The sequence below is a fragment of the Ochotona curzoniae genome, unplaced genomic scaffold (assembly GCF_017591425.1).
Source record: "Ochotona curzoniae isolate NIBS_2020 unplaced genomic scaffold, NIBS_Ocur_1.0 scaffold_4701, whole genome shotgun sequence".
NCBI classification, from domain to species: domain Eukaryota; kingdom Metazoa; phylum Chordata; class Mammalia; order Lagomorpha; family Ochotonidae; genus Ochotona; species Ochotona curzoniae.
In genome coordinates, this window is record NW_024467122.1 from 62,544,888 (window position 1) to 62,566,122 (window position 21,235).

At 47.0% G+C, this 21,235-nt stretch overlaps 1 protein-coding gene across 2 annotated transcripts in view; it reads left to right on the forward strand.

Moving 5' to 3' along the window:
* Positions 1 to 576: 576 nt before the first annotated feature.
* LOC121148527 (myocardial zonula adherens protein) overlaps positions 577 to 21,235 on the forward strand; it is an 86,406-nt gene continuing 65,747 nt past the window's right edge. For both annotated transcript variants that reach the window (XM_040968591.1, XM_040968592.1), the window contains exons 1-2: positions 577 to 651; positions 10,332 to 10,418. In XM_040968591.1, the coding sequence (XP_040824525.1) occupies positions 577 to 651; positions 10,332 to 10,418 (162 nt within the window). The remainder of the gene's footprint in view (positions 652 to 10,331; positions 10,419 to 21,235) is intronic.

The window sequence follows — 21,235 nt, forward strand, 5'->3', positions numbered from 1 at the left end:
GGGTCAAGTTTGCGCGTGCTTTCTCTTCTTGCTTGGTGGCCTACCGGACTGCACACTTCCCAGGGACTGGGGCCGGTTGGCTGCCAGGAGGAACATACAATAGACAATAAATACTCCATAAATGACACGGGGTGAAGGGTCCGGTGTTCCCCTGGGTGTGGCAGAGGCTGCGGGTGGGGTGGGTTAGAAGGGTGTGTGGTCAGCAAGGGGCCGCCGGGCTGAAGTGGGCAAGGGGACTTCAACTCCAAGGGCGATGCATGAGCCCATCCACGGGGTGCAGAGCCGCTTCCCTCCTCGGACTGACCCGGGGACGGCTCAGCGCCCTGAGCTTGAACGTCGCTCAGGTCTGGCCTGGCCTGCGCCCTGGGGCGAAAATGCGACCGGACGAGTCCGGCCCCCGCGCCCGGCTCCGCCCCGGCCCCTGGACCCGCCCCCAGTCCCGCCCCCGGCCGCTCCCGCCGCGCCCCAGCCGGAGCCGCGAGTGGCCCGCGGCTCTCCCACGCAGGGCGGGCCCCGCACGCTTATTCTGCCCGGAGGAGAGCCCTGCGCAGCCCTGCCGCCGACAGCCGCCGCGGGATGCTGCGCTCCACGTCCACCGTCACCCTGCTTTCGGGCAGCGGCTCCAGGGCGCCCGGGACGCCCAGCCGGAGGGTGAGTCGCTGGGGTGTGCGGAGCCGCCTGCTATCTCCGTCCCCACCCCTGGCCCCGACGCTGCTCCTTGGGCCCAACTTTCTAGCACGGGCCTCAGTTTTTACTCTGGAAGCCCCACCAGTTGGAAGGCTGGGACTTGGGAGCTTTCTGGAATTGCCAGGGACTTCCTCTTCTTCCCTTTTCCTCAGTGGAGCCAAGTTTATAGGTGCACCGGTTGGAAAAAAAAAAAACACACACAAGAGAAGTATTTCCACAGTGCTCCTACTTGAAGACCTAACGTTTTGCTATTGTCAGGGCATGATTCTGGAATGAGTTTAGGTTAGGTGGATATCACCTTTGCAAACTTCCAGGAACCTAGCTATGCAAGATTTGGGACATATGCAACTGCTTTCCTCTTTCTGATGTAAATACGGGGCGCAGCCACAGCAGCAGGTTTAGCCCTGGAAGCCTTGGCCAACGGACCCTAGGGCGGTTTCTAAACCAATCTGGCAGCGTCTGGCCCCCTCCCCAGATGCTCTTTGAGGAAACTTGAGGCCCGTGTAGCTCATGTCTTTCATGATCTCAATCTCTTCCAAGATCTCCCCCTCCAGATTATTGTTGAGACTTGGTGGGTGTGTGGCTGTCTTAATTCTCCCATTACCCTGGTTATCTGTAACTTAGCACTTGGCACTGAGACTAATGTCGTTGTGTGGTCCTGAGAAAACATGTGATTAGGTTCCAATTGAAATCCCCTTTGGGGGAGTCCCATATGTTGGCTGGTGTTGGGTACCCCTTTTTGCTTTTCCATTCAGTGCCTCGGCCAAGGCCATGTGGTGACCTTCTAAGCTATCTTTCTTTAGCTCTAAGAGGAAGGCATGGGTTCCAGAGTGGTGTGTGTGTGTGTGTACATGCCAGACACTTAAGGTCAAGGAGAACTCTAGTTGCCCGCTCTTAGCTTCCCAGAGCAAAATCCATATTAGGTCCAGGGGATTTTCCAACAACAGACTCAGCCCTGCTCCGAGATGAGCATTTGCCTTTTTCCCGTGGAAGTCTGTCTCAGCTGGAACACAGTAACACTGGAAGGCTAGCCCTGAGCCCAAATAGGGTATGCGTGTGACCCGATGGTGTGAATTACATGGAGTTCTCTGAGCTCTGGTCCAGATACAGGGAATTGCTGGGGTGGCAAGGGTGATATTGTGGGTGGATACAAATGTGACTAGTATGCTGGATAACATTTATGAGGATTTATTTCTCAAATATTTACTTTGGAGGTTTATTTTTAGTGGCAAGTGTTCTAGTGTCTGGCACATCATGACACAATCTTGGAAAGACCTTACCTTTCAAATAAGTTGGGAGAGATACTTCTACTGAAGCCCTCAGATTTTGCATGGCTGTTTGTGGCCTATCTACACTTGTCCTGAAAGAAATTAGCTGAAGGTTGTAGGGTTCCCCCCCATTGTGATGAATGCAACTTTGCTTATTATGATTTGATAGTATTCTGGGGTGGTGTGGAGAGAAGCTTTGGTTTATCAATTGATTAGTTGACTTAGTAAATGTTTATTGTTCTGTGGGGGGTAGAGATCTGACTTTAGGGCTTACATTGAAGCTGACACGACCATAGTCTCCTCTGGTTTAAAGTGAAGATTGTTCTAATGGGGCCAAGAGCTGACATAGTTCTGGGCAACCTAGAATAAAGGCCTCTGAGCTGGAGGGGATGCGTGAGTTTAGTTCTGCAGGATGAGTAGGAATTCGTGAGGTGACAGCCATTGGGGTGCTCCAAGGAAATCTCATTTGTCTAAAGGGAATAGTCAGTGTGTGCTGTATGATGGTGGTATAATGGGCTTGCTTTGGGGCCAAACATTTGTATTTTAGAAAAAATCAGATCATGACGTCTTGAAGCAGATCATCGTAGAGTAAAACCGGTAGTCACTACAAGTGTTCCTGGAGCCTGTATCATTCTCTCATTTCTCCCTGCTGGTGGAGGAGGAATGGTGAACAGTTCAACAGTTAGGCATTAGAATGAGACTTCTGCTTCATCCAAAGTGCTTATCCAGTCAGGGGCTGCAGGGGAGCCAGGCTATATTTGTTCAGATGTTGAAGCCAACAAGACATGGTGGTGACAGCGGACACTGAGCAGGGAGCTCTCTGAGTCAGCTGTCAAGTGCAGTATGGCCCAGTAGACTGTCACCAGTTAGCTTTTGTTCAGTGGCTGCCACCTGCAATTTGTACTTCCTTCTTATCTGAAATCATCTCTCAAGGGGGGAAAAAAAACAGGTGAGGAGAGTAGTTTCTGTAAGCTGATAAACAAAGCTCTGAGAGGCATTTATGGATGCCAACCAGTACAAGTTGTGATTTAAAAAGACAAAACAAAGCAAAACTATGCCTTCTAACCAGTTGTGCACTAAAAATAGTTTTATCTATGGCAACAGCAGGAAGATAAATTGGCTAGAGAATAACCACAGCTGAAGTGATGACCTTGGGGAGTGGGGGAAACATTTTTAAAAATATTGACATAGCTTCATGATTTTGATTTTGTAAGCATAAGTGAAGCTTGCTGAATGCGCCTTTGAAATGAAAGGTCAAATGTGTGGCCAAGCTGTGTGCTTTGCGGGGGAAGGTAAGTGCTGCTTTCTGCAGCCAAGCATTTTTGGGTAAGCCGTTCAGATAGGGTTCTAGGAGATGCTACATCTGTCAAGAATTTTCTCCCAGTATCATGTTCTGTCCATAATACAACTGTTGGCTGAGGTGGTTCCTTGGTGTATATAAACAAAACAAAGCAAAAACTGCAGGAAGGGGTCATTTCCTGACTTGCCTTTGCGTATATGTTGTTCTATTTGGCAAAGTCTGCTGGTTAAAAAGTAGAATGACCTGCCAGGCATCCCCTCCCAGGCCAGTGTCCCACCCTCCTGTGTCCTCTTGCTGTGGGATTGGCTCAAAATCAAGAATTCTCCTGAGCTGACTTGTGAATGGGTCAGACAGGTGTTCACCTTGGTTGTTTTCCCGGTAGATAGAAACATCTGTGTATGTAGGCTCTGAGGAAGGAACACAGGATGTTGTGCGACCTCAGCCTCTGGCATAAGGAAGCTGGCTGCAGCATCCCTGGGGGGGGAACAGGAAACATGCCTGCTTCTCACCCGGGTGATGGAGCCTGCCTCCGACAGGTCAGGTTTTGGGTTCTAGCCACTGAAAATAACAACAAAAACAAAAGTAGACCCCCAAGTAGATGGTAGGTAAAATATACCAGTCTTTACTGCTGTTCTTCTATCTTACTATGATCCTGTACCGTTCTGGGAACCACTAAGGGAACTTGATTTCTAGATTGTGCATGGTTGTTCTGCAAAGGGCATGGCTTGTGATTTTGACCTATTCCTTATCCCCAGGGCACTGAGGATGGGCTATGTATAAGGTTCCTATTCTGTTTGCACATATCATAAATACTGGGCATGCATGTCTATTTTTTTTTAAAGATTTATTTATTTATTGGAAAGTCAGACATACAGAGAGGAGGAGAGACAGAGAGGAAGATCTTCCGTCCGATGGTTCACTCTCCAATTGAGTGCAATGGCTGATGCTATGCTGATCCGAAGCCAGGATCCAGGAACTTCTTCCGGGTATCCCACGTGGGTGCGGGGTCCCAAAGCTTTGGGCTGTCCTCGACTTGTGTCCCAGGCCACAAGCAGGGAGCTGGATGGGAAGTGGAGCTGCCGGGTTTAGAACCGGCGCCCATATGGGATCCCGGGGCGTTCAAGGTGAGGACTTTAGCCACTAGGCCACGCCTCCAGGCCCATGCATGTCTAACCAAGAAACCTGGAAGTCACAGTTACCACCTGACTTCTGGTGACTTGGGAAACCCTTTTAAATCTCCAACGTTGTTGTCTAGTTGCATACAAGGAGCTGTGGCTCTGGAGCTGGCTCACGAGAGATGATGTTGGAGTGCTGCACGCCAAGATGACTTCAACCGTTACATGTGCTATGGGTCTTAAGAACAGCACTAGTGGGCTTGACATCATGGCGTAGCAGCTAAAGTCCTCACCTTGCAAACACTGGGATCCCATATGGGCACTGGTTCTAATCCCGGCGACCCCACTTCCCATCCAGCTCCCTGCTTAGTGGCCTGGGACAGCAGCTGAGGATGGCCCAAAGTCTTGGGACTCTGCACCTGTATGGGAAATATGGAAGAGGCTTCTGACTCCTGACTTAAGATTGGTGCAGCTCTAGCTCTTGTGGCCGCTTGGGGAGTGAATCGTCGGATGGAAAATCTTCCTCTCTGTACATCTAACTTTCCAAGGAAAATAAATCTTTTTTAAAAAAATATCATCACTGATACTTTTCCAACACATGGGAGTAGTACAATGGTGTTGACCTCTTTCCCTTGCTAAATGGGTGATGTTACTGAAGAGGCAGTCACTGCTGCCTCTTAGTCATTGCTGAAGACCGGAGTGAACCTGCTAAAATGCAGAATCTTCACCTGGCTCCCCTGCTTTCCGCACATCCTCACCACTGCCAGGTCTCTTCCCTGTCCTGTTCCACCTGCCCCTTTACTCTTTTGAGATGCTGCAAGTCACTTGCCATTCCTCGAGCCTCCAGTACTATTCCCTGCCACTTTGCCTTTATCTGCGCTTTCTCCTTTGATTAAGGTCCTCTCCAAGAAGGCTGCCCTGACAGTTTCCTGTGTTCCCCAAAGAAGCCCATGCACCCCACTGTTGGCCTGTGACACTTGTGGCTAACTACTTGAAGAGAAGGTTCAGGGGCCCTTTCTCCACAAGTCTGGTGGGTTAGGTGCTTGAAAAGAGGAGTGTCACCAACAAACTAAAGAAGACACACTTAGTTGTGGATTGGCAAATGGGAAAACAGGAAGAGGCTTGGGATGGGGCCACCCCGTCACCTCTGAACCACCTGGGTAGGAAACAGGTGACACACAGTTGGGAAAGCTGCCTCAGGTGAAGAGTTTGACAGTTCTGGGAAGGGCTCCAAATGTTCCAGTTGCCTCATCCTGTTGCACAGCTGGAGTTTCATTCCTGTTGTGAGGTCCATGGTTCCTAACCCTGGTCCTCAGTGGAATCACTGGGAAGCTTGAAATGGCTGTGCCCAGGCTGATTCCATGAGAGCCTCTGCAAATAAAGACTAGTGTCAGCATGGCTCAGAAAGCTTCCCAGGTAGTAGATTAAGGGGCAGTCTGAGATGAGAATACTGTTGAGATGAGAAGTACTGCTCCACCCTTGTGGCTTTGTTGAAAGTGTGACACCCTGGGGATGTGGCTCTGGAAATGTTCTGGGGGCCTTGTGGGAATAAGGACAAGGTTGTGGCAGAGGCAGGCCAGTCAGAATGCTTCGGTTCACTCTGGTGTCTGTGTGCCATCACCCACCTTTGCTTCTTCTGTGGATCCTGACATTTCAGGCACAGGATATACCTGCTGCAAGGGTGAGTCAGAAAGTAGGGGAGAGGATCACTACTCCTATTTATGAATTTTGTCTGGAAACAGCCTCAACAGAGGGGCTCTAGGACACTTTATATAACACCTGGAAAAAGTGTCGTGGGGATGGAGATCAAGGATGGCCAGCTACTTACTACCCCAAGGCCCAGTCTGGTCCTGGCCTTTGATTTGTCTGCCTCTGAGCTAAGAGTACTTCTTACACTGGTGTGCACCTACTGAGTGTTTACACTTTGACCTTTTACAGAAAAATTTTGCCCTGCCCTGATATAGATCACCATAGTGCAAGTTCAGGGCCATAAGATCTAAGAGGCCTAATCTAGATGGATCACGCTCTGCTCCCCACGCAACCTGGCCTGCAAATTGGAGTTTTGATTCTTGTGGTGATCAGAAACAGTGTGCCATCTGTCCCCTGGCCACACCCACAGGACCGGGCCACACCTCTGTCCTGGGGGAATGCTGGCCAGTGACTCAGACTCACCAAGCCAACTGGGCCTGAGCCATATGTAAATGTATTTGGCTCATTTCCTTAGGAAAATCCATCTCTCTAAACAGACTAGCAAATCCCCGTCACCTCCCTAGGTCATCTTCTCTTCTTTTTATTTGAGGTGGATGTTTTTCCTTTGAGTGAGCCCAGGTGCAGAAGCTCAGAGCATGATGGATATGGATCCCCAAGTATTCGCAAGGTGAGAGGCCCAGGTCCCCTGCTTCCACAAAGGGGTCAGAAGGAAGGTCCCAGGGGACCCACTGAGCTCCCTGGGTGCCATGGGTTGCAAACAATAGTTCGGTTGTGCCTTTTCATGCAGAGGAGCTTTGGATGTTATCTACAGCTCCCCTGCACAGCTCCCGGGGGTTTGGTTTGAAGAGTGGGAGATTCTCTAGGGAGTTTCAGATATATTCTGCTTGCTGGTTTTTAGTTCAGCCTACTAAATCCTACACTGACATTTATGGAACAAGCACTCCTCATACATTGAGACTCTGCTAAGCACTAAATAAGGTAGTAAAAGCCAGTAGGATGTTCAGTAGTGTAGGGAGCATAGGACATGCCCATAACTATTGGATTGAGCTTTTGAAAGTGAGCTACGATTTTAATGGTTCTCCATCATTTTCTAAATCAGAACCCGTGTTTTTCCATCCAGGCATTAGTAGATAGAGTTTGGTCCCTGCTCTTCCCCCTGCCACTTCTAGCTTGGACTTGGTCCACTTTCTGTTCTCTGAACATGCCAATATTTGTACCTTTGGCTGGCTCGGAGTGCCTTGCTCTGTAGTTGTATTGTGCTAAAGGCATTGGAGTCTCCAAACCTCACCGTGCTGCCCAGTCCTTTGTGCCCTTCCAGCTCAAAGGTCATCTCTGGGAGCCTTGCCATCTACTCCTAATTAAGATTAGTGATATCCTCCCTGTATTCACATACTAATAAATAACACAGAGGACTTAATATATGCCAGGAAACTTCTAAGATCATTATACAAATTAGCTAATTTCATCTTTGCAATAATCTTAAGGTAACTGAAACATTGAAGATAAAGTAATTTTTCAAAGTCTTTTGTATGCATATGTTTCCTGGTATTTAAGGGAATTAGTTCCAGAACCCATGATAGATACTACACCTGGGATACTGAAATCCTTTATGTAAAATGGTGTAATATTTACATATACCCTACATGTATCCTTCCATATACCTTAAGTCATCCCTGGATTGCTTACAGTGCCGGATAAAATGTAAATTCTGTGTAAACAGTTGTTATTCTGTGTTGTTTAGGGAATAACGATAAGGAGGAAGAAGTCCGTACTTGTATGGATATAACTTTTAATACTGAATATATATCTATTCATATGCATATTTAAAGATTCATTTTGTTTGTTTGAGAGAGAGAGGAAGAGAGTGATCTCCCATGTGCTGGTTCACTCCCCAAAGGGCCACAATGACTGGGATTGAGCCAGGCTTAGACCAGGAGCCTGGAATTTCATCCCCAGTCCAAGTACTTGGAGCCATCATCTGCTGCTTTCCCAGGTGCATTAACAAGGCATTGGATCAGAACCAGCAGTCTGGGCTCAAACTGGTGCTCTGATATGGGATGCTGGTGTGCCAGGTGTCTTACTTGCTGTGCCATGCAACAGTGGCCCTCTGAATGTATCTTTTCAATTTTTTCTTTGTGAGAAAGATTCCCCATCTACTAATAATTCACTTTCCAAATGCTCACAATAGCCAGGGCTGGGCCAGGCTGAAGCCTGGAGCCAGAAACTCATGCCCCATCTCCCCTGTAAGGGAGATAGTAGGGACCCAACTACTTGAGTTATCACTTATCTTCCAGAATGTGTATAAGTAGGAAGTTGGAATTTTCTAGACGAGGAGCTAGAACTCTTCCAGAAAATTCTCCCAGCTATTCCAGTATGAGATCTGGATTTCCCAAGCAGCATCTTAACTGCTAGGCAAAGCACCTGCCTCTTTTTCTGAATATTCTTTATCTTCAGTTATCTGAGTCCACAGATGAGGAAGGTGTGTCAGCTGAGTCTGTTGGAAACCAGGAAGTATAGTTCCATTGGCTGTAGCCATCCTGCCTCTGAACACTTTACACTGGTTGGGCCCAGGGTCCTGACTGCCTTGTTTGGATGTATTTCCACATTTTGAATTCCTGGGGGCATAGACATTTCTTCGTTGTCAAAGTACCCTCATAGTCCTCCAAAAATATTTTACAAATAATGGGTGTCTGGTAACTGAGTCATGAATTATGCTGAGTCCAGCTTCCTGTTCTGATCTGCTGGAGGGATTCCTTGCTTTTAAGAATGGCTGGTCCAGTAGCTATAGGGTTTAAGGTAAGTGAGATGCCCTGCTTAAAACACAAGGGCAGAACTAGCTGCTGAGGAAACTCACTGAGAAAAGAAGTGCCCTACTTGATTCTTAGGTACTTCCTAGCCTAGGGTAGCTCTGGATATTGTGTATCCAAGTTTCAGGAATCCATAGTGATCAGCATCATAAATACTTAGATATAGGCAGTAGGACTTTGATTTTGGGGAGATTTTCCCAGGGGGAGTTTGCTGAAGGTGAATGAATAGATGGATGCAGGCTCTGTGGGGTCAACTTGAAAGGTGAGTTCTTCAGGGATTGTTTCCCTTGGTGCTTCTGTTAGGAATCTAGAGAACCTTCTAGACCTCTGTCTAGTATGTCCTGTTCCTGAGGAAGCCTATCTGTTTCTGACACATTCTCTGTCAATCTTTATTATGGCCTTTGCTGCTTTATCGATGATGGGAAAATCTAGCACATATTCAGAAACAGTTGCAAACTCCACAGACATCCCAGAGATAAACACCATCAATAGTTGGTTGTGTTTCCTTGATACTATTTTTCCCTTATTCTGCACAACTTATCAGTGTGTTCAAAAAACAAAAGCGGAATTCTTAACATTTTGTTCTGCAATTTTCTTTTTTCTCCCCCATAAAGATACATGTGGCTGTCTTGGTAGGAAGGAGTGTGATTCTGTTCCATGCTGGATTTCTGTGTTTCTGGATAGCTGGCGCGTCAGTGGATAGGTTCCTTCGTGCTCCTTTGTGCCTCCATCAAATCACCCATCTTGCTTAAGACAGGACCCTGGGGTGTGGCCTGGAGCACTTGCTACAGCTGCTAAACTTACAGCTGCTAAACTTTATTTATTTATTTAAATTGGAAAGTCAGGGTTATAGAAGAAAGGAGGCAGAGATAGAGTTAAGAGATATAGGGGTAGAGGATTAGAGAGAGAGAGAGAGAGATCTTCTGTGCAGGTGCATGGCATCTTCCATCTCAAATGTCTTGCAACAGCCTGGCATTTTGTGTTTTAATTATTCACTTCTCATGGACATTTGGGTTGATATTCCCTAATGTGAATAATGCTGATGTGAATTTTTTTTTTAAATTTTGTGATTAAATATGTTCATGCCTTTTGTTGAAAAACTGTTAGGTTGTAAATACCCTTGCATTCTAGTCATCTAAAATTTTACCACTGTGTGTCTTGGCATCCATCCTCCCAGCTGTAATTCCGTGTATGTTTGTGAAATGACATGGTTCTACAGAACATGATCATTTAAGAGATATTTACAGTCCATGAAGTCCTCAGCAGCTTTCTCATTTTGGGGTCACAGGCTATGCTGACCCAGGTGCAGCTGGGTCTTATCCTGCTGTTTCTTTTGTGATTGGGACAATGGCTCCCTTGGTCAAGTGGCAAGAACACTCTATGGGAAGCTCAAGGTCATGGTTTGTTTGGCAGCTAACCTGCCTTTCTTTCCTGTCTCTTACAGGCCAATGTCTGTAGGCTACGGCTGACCGTCCCTCCGGATAGTCCAGCTCCTGAGCAAACTGAAAAAAAGATCGAGAGAAAAGATCAGGTAAGGCACCTCTGAGGCAGGGCTCGCCCAAGTTCCGATGTCTAAGCCGTGCTCTCTCAGGCCCTCACTAAGCAGGCCCTCACTAAGCGGAGCAGAGGGTCGGCAACTTCCTGGCTCCTCTCCCCTCTCCCTTGAAGTTGCTGGCCTCCCCAGCTGTGGCCCTGCTGCGCTCCTGCTCTTGTTTCCTGGGGAACACTGCGGCTCTGTGTCTCCTCAAGGCTACAGGGACACTGGCCTTCGTGACAGGTGCAGGGCACATGTTTGTTTTTTTTCCTGAAATAGCCCAGTGTGACTGAGTCAAAGGGCCCTTTGTGAGCTGCCACCATTGGGGCCAGAGCCTTTCTCAGGTACTCAGAATAGGGCTGGGAGCTGGGTTCTGCAGGCGGGAGGAAAAGCCCTATGAGCCACTCAGAGCTGGAAAAGGACACTTCTCTGGGGGTAGGAGTACAGCAAACACCTGTGTGTCTGCCCCCGTGCCGAGTGCTGGGGAGATGAGGCCGCCTTTACTCAGGGGAGCTTGTGGAATTCCAGGTAAAGCAGACTTATCAATTAACAGTGGTGACATGGTATTTAGAGTGTTGGGATCTGTTGATACAGGATGGGCTCCAAGAGCCCAGGAAAGTGAATCCCTGAGTGCTGGGGAGGTGACACAGAAGCAGAGGCTTAAAGGATACATAGCAAAACCTGGTTGGCTCTAGCCCTGTGGTCCTGGCCTCACTATTTTATTTATTCACAAGCAATTATGGGGGCATCTATTGAGTTCTGGGTACTGTTTTATATACTAGAATAAGATAACAAGCAAGATAATTAGGTGTATTTTAAAATTATTTTTAAAAAAGATTTTTAAAAATTTAAAGATTTATTTATTTATTGGAAAGTCAAATATACAGAGAGGAGGAGAGGCAGAGAGGAAGATCTTCCGTCCAATGATTCACACTCCAAGTGAGCGCAACGGCCGATGCTATGCCGATCCGAAGCCAGGATCCAGGAACTTCTTCCTGGTATCCCACAAGGGTGCAGGGTCTCAAAACTTTGGGCCGTCCTCAACTTGTGTCCCAGGCCACAAGCAGGGAGCTGGATGGAAAGTGGAGCTGCCGGGATTAGAACCGGCGCCCATATGGGATCCCGGGGCGTTCAAGGTGAGGACTTTAGCCACTAGGCCACGCCGCCGGGCCCAATTTAAAAAAAATTTTATTGTAAAGGAAAAGTTACAGAGAGAAGGAGAGACAAAGATCTTCTGTCCGCTGGTTTACTCCCCAAGTGGCAGAAGCAGCTGCAGTTGAGCTGATCCAAAGCCAGGAGCCAGTAGCTTCTGCTGGGTCTCCTATGTGGGTGCAGGTTCCTAAGGCTTTGGGCCTCTTCAGCTGCTTTCCCAGGCTGCAAGCAGGGAACTTAAGGGAAGTGGAGCAGCCGGACACAAACCAGTGTCCATATGGGATTCTAGTGTGAGGACTTTAGCACTAGGCTACCATGCTAAGCCCTTAAAACGATTTTTAAAGATTTGTTTATTTGAAAGGCAGAGTTACAGAGAGATGTAGAGACACACACAAACATCTTCTGTCTGCTGGCTCACCCCCCACATGGCCACAGTGGCTAGAATTGAATTGGTCTGGGTCACTCTGAAGCCAGCAACCCGAAGCTTCTCCGTTTTCCATGGATGTGGGGGGAGGGACAGGTGAGGAAAATGGAAGGCTATTTTTTTTCAAAGATTGTTTTATTGACTTAGAGAGAGAGAGAGAGGGAGAGAGAGAATAGACCTTTCATCTGCTGGTCCAGAGAAAGTGAGAATTAGACCCCTCATGTTCTGGTTTTCTCCCCCAGGTGGTCACAACGACTAGGACTGGAACAAGCCAAAACCGGGAGCCAGGAGCTTCATCCTGGTCTCCTACATGGGTGGCAGGGACCAGATACTTGGGAAGTCTTCCTCTGCTTTTCCAATGCCATCAGAAGTAGAGTAGCTAGGACTAGAATCAGTACCCATATGGGATGCTGACATCATAGAGAGAGGCTTTACCTGTTATGCCACAACACTGGCTCCAAGAGAAGGTTCTTCTTTATAGAATACCAGCTAATTAATTTGCAATACGTTTTTAAAGTTTTACACTTATTTTTATTTATTTAAAGGGCAAATAAGAGAGAGAGAAGAGAGAGAGAGAGAGAGTATGTGTGTGTGTGTGTGTTTATTGATGGCTTGCTTCCCAAATGCCTACAATGTCTAGGCTGAATCAGAAACTTGAAACTCAATCCAGGTTTTGCATGTACACAATGGGGACTTAACTGCTTGGGCCATCCACCTGCTGCTTTCTGGGTGTTAGCAGAAAGCTGGAAATGGAGGTGGACCCAGGACTTGAGCTCAGGCTCTCTAAAATGTGATGTAAACTTGTCAAGCGGTTTCTTAACTGCTTGCCGTTTGACATTGAAAATTTATTGTGTGCCTGCCAGATAGATTTATCAATGGAGGCAAAACTGATTGGCTAGGGCCCAGCATGGTAGTCTAATGGCTTAAGTCCTTGCCTTGCACGTGCCAGGATCCCATATGGGCACTGGTTCTAATCTTGGCAACCCCGCTTCCCATCCAGCTCCCTTCTTGTGGCGTGGGGAATTGCTTGAGGACGGCCCAAAGCTTTGGGATCCTGCACCCATGTGGGAGACCTGGAGGAAGTTCCTGGCTCCTGGCTTCAGATTGGCACAGTTCCAGCCATTGCATCCCTTGGGGAATGAATCAATGGATAGAAGATCTTCCTCTTTGTCTCACCTCCTCTCTGTATATCTGATTTTCAAATAAAAAAACATTTTAAAAAAGACTGATTGGCTAGAGATTATTGTAGAATAGGATATTTATGTGGTCTCTAAGCATCGCTTTACTACAGTATAGCTTGCAGTGGAGCAGCCTGGTAGCCAGCGTTTCCACCAAGTGGTCCAGAGGCGCATGACCCACATAGAGCAGCCTGATGCTCTGTAACTTCCCAGGTGATGTGACTAAATAGCACCCAGTGTCACCTGTGTAGCATGTAGGGCACTCTGGTTCAAATGGATCTAATGGCAAGGGAATGGAAAAATCCACAAGGTGGAATTGGCTTGACCTCCTGAATAAATTCAATGTTATTATTTTTAAAAAGATGAATATCCATTGCAGATAGCGATTAAACCTCACTTGTAGTGAGTGGGCCTTGATTATATATTGGGTCTAAAGAATTTAGAATGGTGACATGTGATAGTTGTACAAATGGACTTAGATACTGTACAATGAGAGTTAATTGCCTTCTGATAATAGTATTATGAGGTTGCAGTTGGGCTATTCTTGCTGCCTTGCTGGAGCTTTGAACAGTCTCTAGAGAAAGGATTTGGGTGTAAAAGCTTACCACCACAAGGAGAGTGGGAATGGTCAGGTTTTGGCCACTGGATCTTGGACTGAATGATGTCCTCTGGTATGTGGAGGCTTCATTTGAGAAGTGGAGTTGGGTTGTGTTTAGGTGGTTGCTTAGAACACCTGTTAATGAGGGTCCTGAGCACCGGTTCTAATCCCAGCAGCCCTGCTTCCCATCCATCTCCTAGCTTGTGGCCTGGGAAAGCAGTAGAGGATGGCCCAGAGCCTTGGGTCTCTGTACCTGCATGGGAGATTCAGAGGAGGCTCCTGGTTCCTGGCTTTAGATTGGCGCAGCTCTGGCTGTTGTGGCTGCTTGGGGAGTGAGTCAATGCATGGAGGATCTTCCGCTCTGTCTCTCCTCTCTGTATATTGGACCTTGAACTGTAGCAAGTGGCAGGCTGGGGCTTTGGTGGCTGTACATGACAGAAGGACTGAGGAATGTGGTCTGTTGGAGTCAGGCCCATGCTATGTGCCAGGGAATGTTTCTGAGCACTGAAACCAGGAAGGGAAAGGCCTGTGTAGGTCCTGTCACTACTGAAGAAGCGTCAGGTAAACCCAGGAAGATGCTCATGTATTTAACTAGGCCCAGTGGATTGTGTGCCAATTTGCCTATCTGTCTGAAACAATGCTTTACTTTGCTAATGCAGTAGGATGACCTCTCCCACCCTTAAAACATAAGAATATTATACTGAACCCTCTTATGTAAACCAGGCAGAAGTGGCTGTGGGAGTATGTTTTCTGTCTCTTCACCACCCCAGACACTCTCTTGTGTGCCCCTGAGAACTCCAGGGCTTTGAGGAGTGTGGGAGAGAAGCCAGCAGGGTAGAGGACACCCCAATACTGGCTGGACCAGGTGAGCTGTGTTAAGTGCCTGCCTGCAACATGTCCATGACTCACTGCCCAAGAACTGGGGTGGAGAGGAGGAGAGTGGGTGGGGCTGGTTGTTTCCCCCAGTCTTGAGTATTTTGGGTGGGGACAGCCCTTGGGGACTATGAGACTCTTCTGGGTGATTCTGTCACTGGGTCCTGACTGGATACCTGGTTATGAGTCACTGAGAGCCAGAGGTCACACACCAGCAGGGATTTCCTGGGGGGACCACTTCCTCTGATGTAGCTTTAGGGTGCTTGGCTGTCCTTCCCTAGAATTCATGAAGTGTCAGAAAGTCTGAGTGAGCGTCGCTGGTTGGATAAGTCTGCTTCCTTTGAAGGTGAGTGGTGGGGATCCTTGGTGTGTGAAGACCAAGGCACCAGTTGTTCAGATGTGCAAGCAGAAAGGGCACCCAGGGCCCTCTTAGAGCTGCAGCTGATTGAGAGTAGGGCTAAGCCCTATTCTCTAATGCTCTCATGGAAGTCACTTAGCTTGTTTAGAGGAAGGGGGATGTCGTGGAGCAGCTGGCTATTCTCAGGTGCCACTAGAAACCAGGCATCCTGTCAACTGTTGGCAGTCCCCTGGGAGAGGAATCCCTCACAATGGGAGTGTGTCACAGGTGCTGTGTTTGGCCCAGCTCTCCTGGATGTGTTTGGAGGTTGATTGAGGCAGTTACAAGTGAGTGGGCGTGTTTTCATGGTGCTATGAGTTCCTGTCATGTATTTGAGAGGTTACCAACCCCTAAGACAGGTGCCCTGACTGCCTGTTAGAGTTGTTTGCTTCAGGAGATGCCAGGAGCCCAGAGGTTGCTGCCTGCAGGACACAGCTGAGCTCCCAAGCACTTGACTTCCTCATTTTAGAGCAGGCATAAAAATGTCTTGATGCTAAGAATGTGCAATGGGCCCGAGTGGCCCATTGCAGAATGTGCAGTAGTCGAGTGGCTAAAGGCCTCGCCTTGCATGTATCAGAATCCCATATGGGCACTAGTTCGTGTCCCGGCTGCTTCACTTCTCTTCCAGCTCCCTGGCTGTGGCCTGGGAAAGCAGTTAAGGATGGCCCAAGGCCTTAAAACCCTGCGACTGCGTGGGAGACCTGGAAGAAGTTCCTGGCTTTGTATTGGCTCAACTCCAGCCATTGCAGCCACTTAGGAAATGAACCAGTGAATGGATGATCTTTCTGTCTCTCCTTTTCTCTGCAGATTGAACTTTGCAATAAAAATAAAAAATAAATCTTTCACAAAAATCTTTAAAAAAGGAATATGCAAGCTGCTCAATGCCATCTGTCCCCTGCAGTATGGCCTTGTATATGGCTTGGGGAGGTAATGACTAAATGCCACCTTTTACCTTGGGGGCCAAGTCCAGTGTTTCTGGATCTGTACTTTGCTCCCTTTCTTGAAACTGCCTGTCTTGTCTCTCCTGTAGCCCCCTGGGCTGTGCTTTCTGCATCCTTTGCAGTGTCCCTTTGTCCTTCTACTCCATCAATCTGAGCATCCTTCTGCAGGTACACAGGGTCCTTGCCTCGTCTCTCTGTACCCTCCTCACTGACAAGCACTTGTTCTAGCATGGCCTGAGGCTGGTCTCCCTGGGGAGACTGTTCACACACATATCGGCTAGACCCTCTGAGCCTGTCCTTGTTGTGCCCATACTGGTTTTCATTGTTATTTTTATTGTCCAGAAAATTGCCATTTTGTTAGTGGATTATCCTTATTTCAATATTTAAAACTGAATTCTCAATCATTTATGTGAATACATACCTAGGAAGTCCTGAGCAACCCAAGCAATGTAGACTGGGACAAAAGCGTGCACATGTGGAAATGTTTCGAACCTGTGTCTTTGCTGTTGGAAAGGCTCCTAAGACATCCTACGTTCGCGCTTCCTGTTTACCATGGAAGATAGGCATCTCTTCTTAGGTTTAGTTGCTATATATATGTTTCACTCAGAGCCAGCTTGGGTCCCATGCACTTCCAGGGAACCTGATGGACTCATGTTGGACACAACGCAGGATATATTAACAACAGGAGGGCATGAGCTAATTAATGATGGAAGGGGCAAAAGAATGGGAGAGGAAGGTACCTACACCCAGTTCCCTGCCTTTCCCCTGGAGTCTGCTCTCTGTTCCCTGAGCAGATTTCCTCTGTCCCTCTCCTCTTGTTTCCTCCAGAGCTGAACCCTTTCTTGCTCAGTGCCCAGTTCTCCTTCTTTTGGATCCTGTTTTTATTTTTTTTTTTTTATTTTTTTTCCCGCAGGAATCTTCTTCCTTAATTAACCCACCTAAGCCATTAAGTCTTAGGCCTTGGCCCTTTCTCATGCAAAATGAAAAATTAGGACAGAGGGTAGAAGGTGCAATCTCTCCTTTTGAGCAAAATAACTAGATCTTGTTCTCACCAAATAAATGCCAAAATGCAGGACATGGACCTACTAGCCAATTCCTCTGAAGTAATCTTATCTGCCCCAAACTCAGCGCGTCTAAGACCAAGCCAGTAATGCATCTCTCCATTTTGGAAAAATCTATTGGTCTGCTCCCACCAGACCAATTCACTTGTTACTTCCAGACATATGACATCTGCACCTGTGCTAAGGCCCTAGCTCCTGTCTAGAGTCCTTTCCAAACTGACTCACAGTTTATCTGAAGTGTTTGTGTCCTTCCAAGCCCCTCAAAAAGCCCATTTATCCCATGACACCACTTCAAACAGCCTGTGGTTTGCTTTATTTCTCCCTTAAAACTCAGGATATCCATGCTGTCCCCTTACCTAGCCACCTGCTACAACGAACTCCACCTGTTTGACTTGTGTTGCTGTGAAATGGGTGTGTAACATATGCTTAGGCATAGTTACACATCTACAGCTTTGGGGCAACACCTTTTTAGTCTGTCTCCCCAAAGCCCTGTATGCAGTAGGTGCTTTATGCATCAATGTTGATTGGAATGGTTAAGTTTTGTTATAGTTTCCTAGGCCCTGCCATAACAAAGCTCTACAAACTGGATAGCTCAGACAACAGAAATGTGTCCCCTCCAAGAGTAGGAGGCCAAAAGACTGTTGGCTAGGCGGTGTTCCCTTTGATGAGGCCATGGCGATAGTCCTCTGCCTCTCCCAGCTTCTGGTGCCTCTTGGCAATCCTTGGCCTGTGGTAGCTTTCCTTGGGGCTTCCCACGGCATCCTCCCTATGTCTGTATCTCTTGTCTATTTCTACCACATCCATTGTATCATGACACTTTGGCAACATTGGATTAGGACCCTCCCTAGAGGCTTCATTTTAATTTGATCTGTTTCCACGTAAGTTCTGAGAAACAGGGGTTAGGACTCCAATTGTGTTGAGACACAGTTCAACCCCATAAGAAGCTCCTTTGTAGAACATAATCCCTTCAAATTGTGTGGCCATCTCAGATGAATTAGCTGTGGGTTTGTATGTCTATGTGAAAAATCACTTCAGTATGGAAGAGGGAATACGGATTAGTTTGTGAGCACAGATTTCATGTTGAGAAGTTGGTGAGTGTGGACCATGTGTATCCAAGTGTTGGACATTAGAATTTAAATCAGTGGTAGATGATTTGATTCTGAAATTAGGGACTTAAGAACGTTGTGAATGCATGCATCTATGTTCCTGTTCAAATCTGTATGCAGCGTTTCTAGGCACACACATACACATGCAGATGGAAATAAGAGACACAACCAACACCAGCCATTCTAGATTTATCTGGGTAAATCAGGGCTTCAGTGCAGAGTGGAATTTCGGGGACTCTGATCTGAGTAGATTTTGAGGCTTTGTGATGGTGAAGTCCTTTGGAAATGGACTTGAAGCAGATGATTAAGTGGTTATTCACATGTCAGTGTTGCAGCCATCCTTCAGTGACCTGAACCTTTTAGACAGTTTCTTTAGATCTCAGCAACCCTTGGCAGACACAGGATGTTCTCTTATGGGCTTGGATGTTGAGTTGGGAACTTTGAGAGCCCAGTAAAACACTGGAAAGGAGGAATTCCTTGCCAATGGGTGTCTTACAGTCCCATTTGCTTGAGCAACCCTGGGTGAATATGCCAATTCTGGTCTCATCCTTGGTGTGGCTGTTTGTGCACCACGGCACGCTGTTGCCAGCTGAGGGTGTGCTGCTCTGATGCAGAGCCCCTGTGGGATTATTGTGTTAATTAATAAAATACTTTATCATGAGATCACTTGACAACAAATATTTCTCCGTCTTCTGTTAGCCATTCCTTACCTGGCTATGTCAGAGCCCAGCAACTCCCCTAGCTGCTTGGTGATCATGTCCTTACAGAGTGGCTCCTCGTGAGTCCTTCCCTGGAGGTCTTTTATTTCTATCATGAGATTCTAATAAAGGCGAGGATTTAGCCATTAGGCTATCACGCCAGGCCCAGCCTTGATGGTTTTTGAAATAAAAATCTCTTCGAAAAAAAGTAGCATGTCTAAATTATAAAGTTGCTGAATAGAATAAAAGCCCAGGAAACCAGAAAAAGGAAAATTAAGATTTGTTGGGCACCTACTATAAGCTAGAAATGTTCCTTAGCACTTTTAACATTCACAACCAGTCCAGGGTCCAGCAGCTGCCTTTTTCACTTCACACCCAATAAAACTGAAGTCCTGAGAGGCTAAGTAGCTTGTTCATGGCCACATATTTGGGCTCCAGACCAGTTCTGTCTGATATGAAGTACACCTTCCATATCTCAGCCTTTGTTAGATGTAGGGGACAGCATAAAGGCCTCCATGGCATAGATGGGACAGAGGCAAGGAAAAAACCAAGACCAAAGATTGAGACCTCATAGATAAATCTGCCCGCTCTCATTTTCCTGGTTCCAGACCAGAAACTCTGTCCCCACACTACTTTTTCAGACGCCTTTGGATTTGTCCAATATGTTCACTCAAAAGTTTTGACATAAAAATCATTTGAATTTTGAAAATCACCACATGGGGAAGAACAATAAGTATTTTTATGATTCAGGTCAATCACTCAAAGTAGGTAAAATAAAATTCTAGAAAGATCCAAGACAAACGACTAATAATAGGACCCTCCAAGGAGAAGGTAACAGGTGGGCTGGTGATCTGATGACCTTCACTGTTTTTTTCTTCATCCTCTTCTGTATTTTGGCTTTTGATGATCGAAGTTTTCAAAAAAGAAAGAAAAGGCATCCACTACCTCCCACCTTCTGCACATGGGACACGGTGTTATTGGCAATAAAACCTTTCTCTGTGTCACTCACACCCAGATCCCACCCCTGAAATGTGTCCCGAGTTTAAGTGGCTGGGCTGTGAAATGGTCCTTGGTGAGGTGACACGTGTGCGTTATTTTGCTAGTCATACAAGTAGGAAGAGGAAAAGCTCCTGTGAAACTCTTCACACACCAGGAAACCAGAGCAGGGCTCTCAGTCCTGGACTCCACCCTGTTCCTGAAAAACAAGCTGATGACAGCAGGCTTCGGTGAAACGCTTTTCTGTAAAGCAGAGCTCTCTGAGATGGACTAGTCTGCAGGAAAAAAGGCGAGGTCTGAAGGCAGACATTCCTCTTCCCAGGCCAGGCGGGGGATGGAGGAGGAAGACACCCACAAGGCCAAGGACTACAGATTGTGTGGCCCGCAGACTGCCCAGGAGGGCTTGGATCTCACTCATATCCATGAGAAGATGGCTTAGAAACACTAAGTGATAGATAGCATACTTTGTATTTTCTGATTTTTGTTGTTTTAAGAATAAAGTTGCTATGTAGAATAAAAGCCCAGGAAGCCAGAAAAGGGAAAAATATGTGTTTGTAAAGCAGCTAGAAAGGTGGAATCCAGACCTTTAAAGACTGTTTCCTTCTATGTACTTTGTTTTTGCTTTATTATTATTTCTTTTTAAATTTATTTATTTTGGGGTTCAGCACAGTAGCCTAGTGGCTAAAGTCCTTGCCTTTTATGCACTGGGATCCCATATGGGCGTCAGTTCATGTCTCGGTGGCACTGCTTCCCATCCAGCTCCCTGCTTGTGGCCTGGGAAAGCAGTCGAAGATGGCCTGAAGCCTTGGAACTCTGCACCCATGTGGGAGACCTGGAGGAGGCTCCAGGCTCTCGGCTTCAAATTGGCTCAGCTCCAGCTGTTGTGACCGCTTGGGGAGTGAATCAATGGGTGGGATATCTTTATCTCTCCTCCTCTATGTATATCTGACTTTCCAATAAAAAAAAGATCTTAAAAAAATATAAAATGATTTCATGAATCATCCCAGCATGCTATGTACCGATTCCCCTTGATGGTCGCTTGGGGTCAGTTCCACCCTCTGAGGACAGTTGTCTGGCCAGATCATGGTCAACTTCAGCCTCATGAAATTCAGGCCACATGTTTGATGATGAGATTGAAGCCACACACTGAGACTGGTGTAAGAGGAAAAACATTACTGAGAGAAAGTCCAATTGAGAATGCAATTACCTCCGGCACCTTTGTGAGAACTGGGAAAGGATGCCCCATGACGTGTCTTCCATGAGGGAAGATGGAGTCACAGACGCAGTAACAGATGTCTGGACATGCATTAGAAATAAGAAGACTTACACACCTGGTCAGCAGCACTGCCCCACCTTCCCTCGGTGCAAAGTACAGCCTCCACAGTCCAAC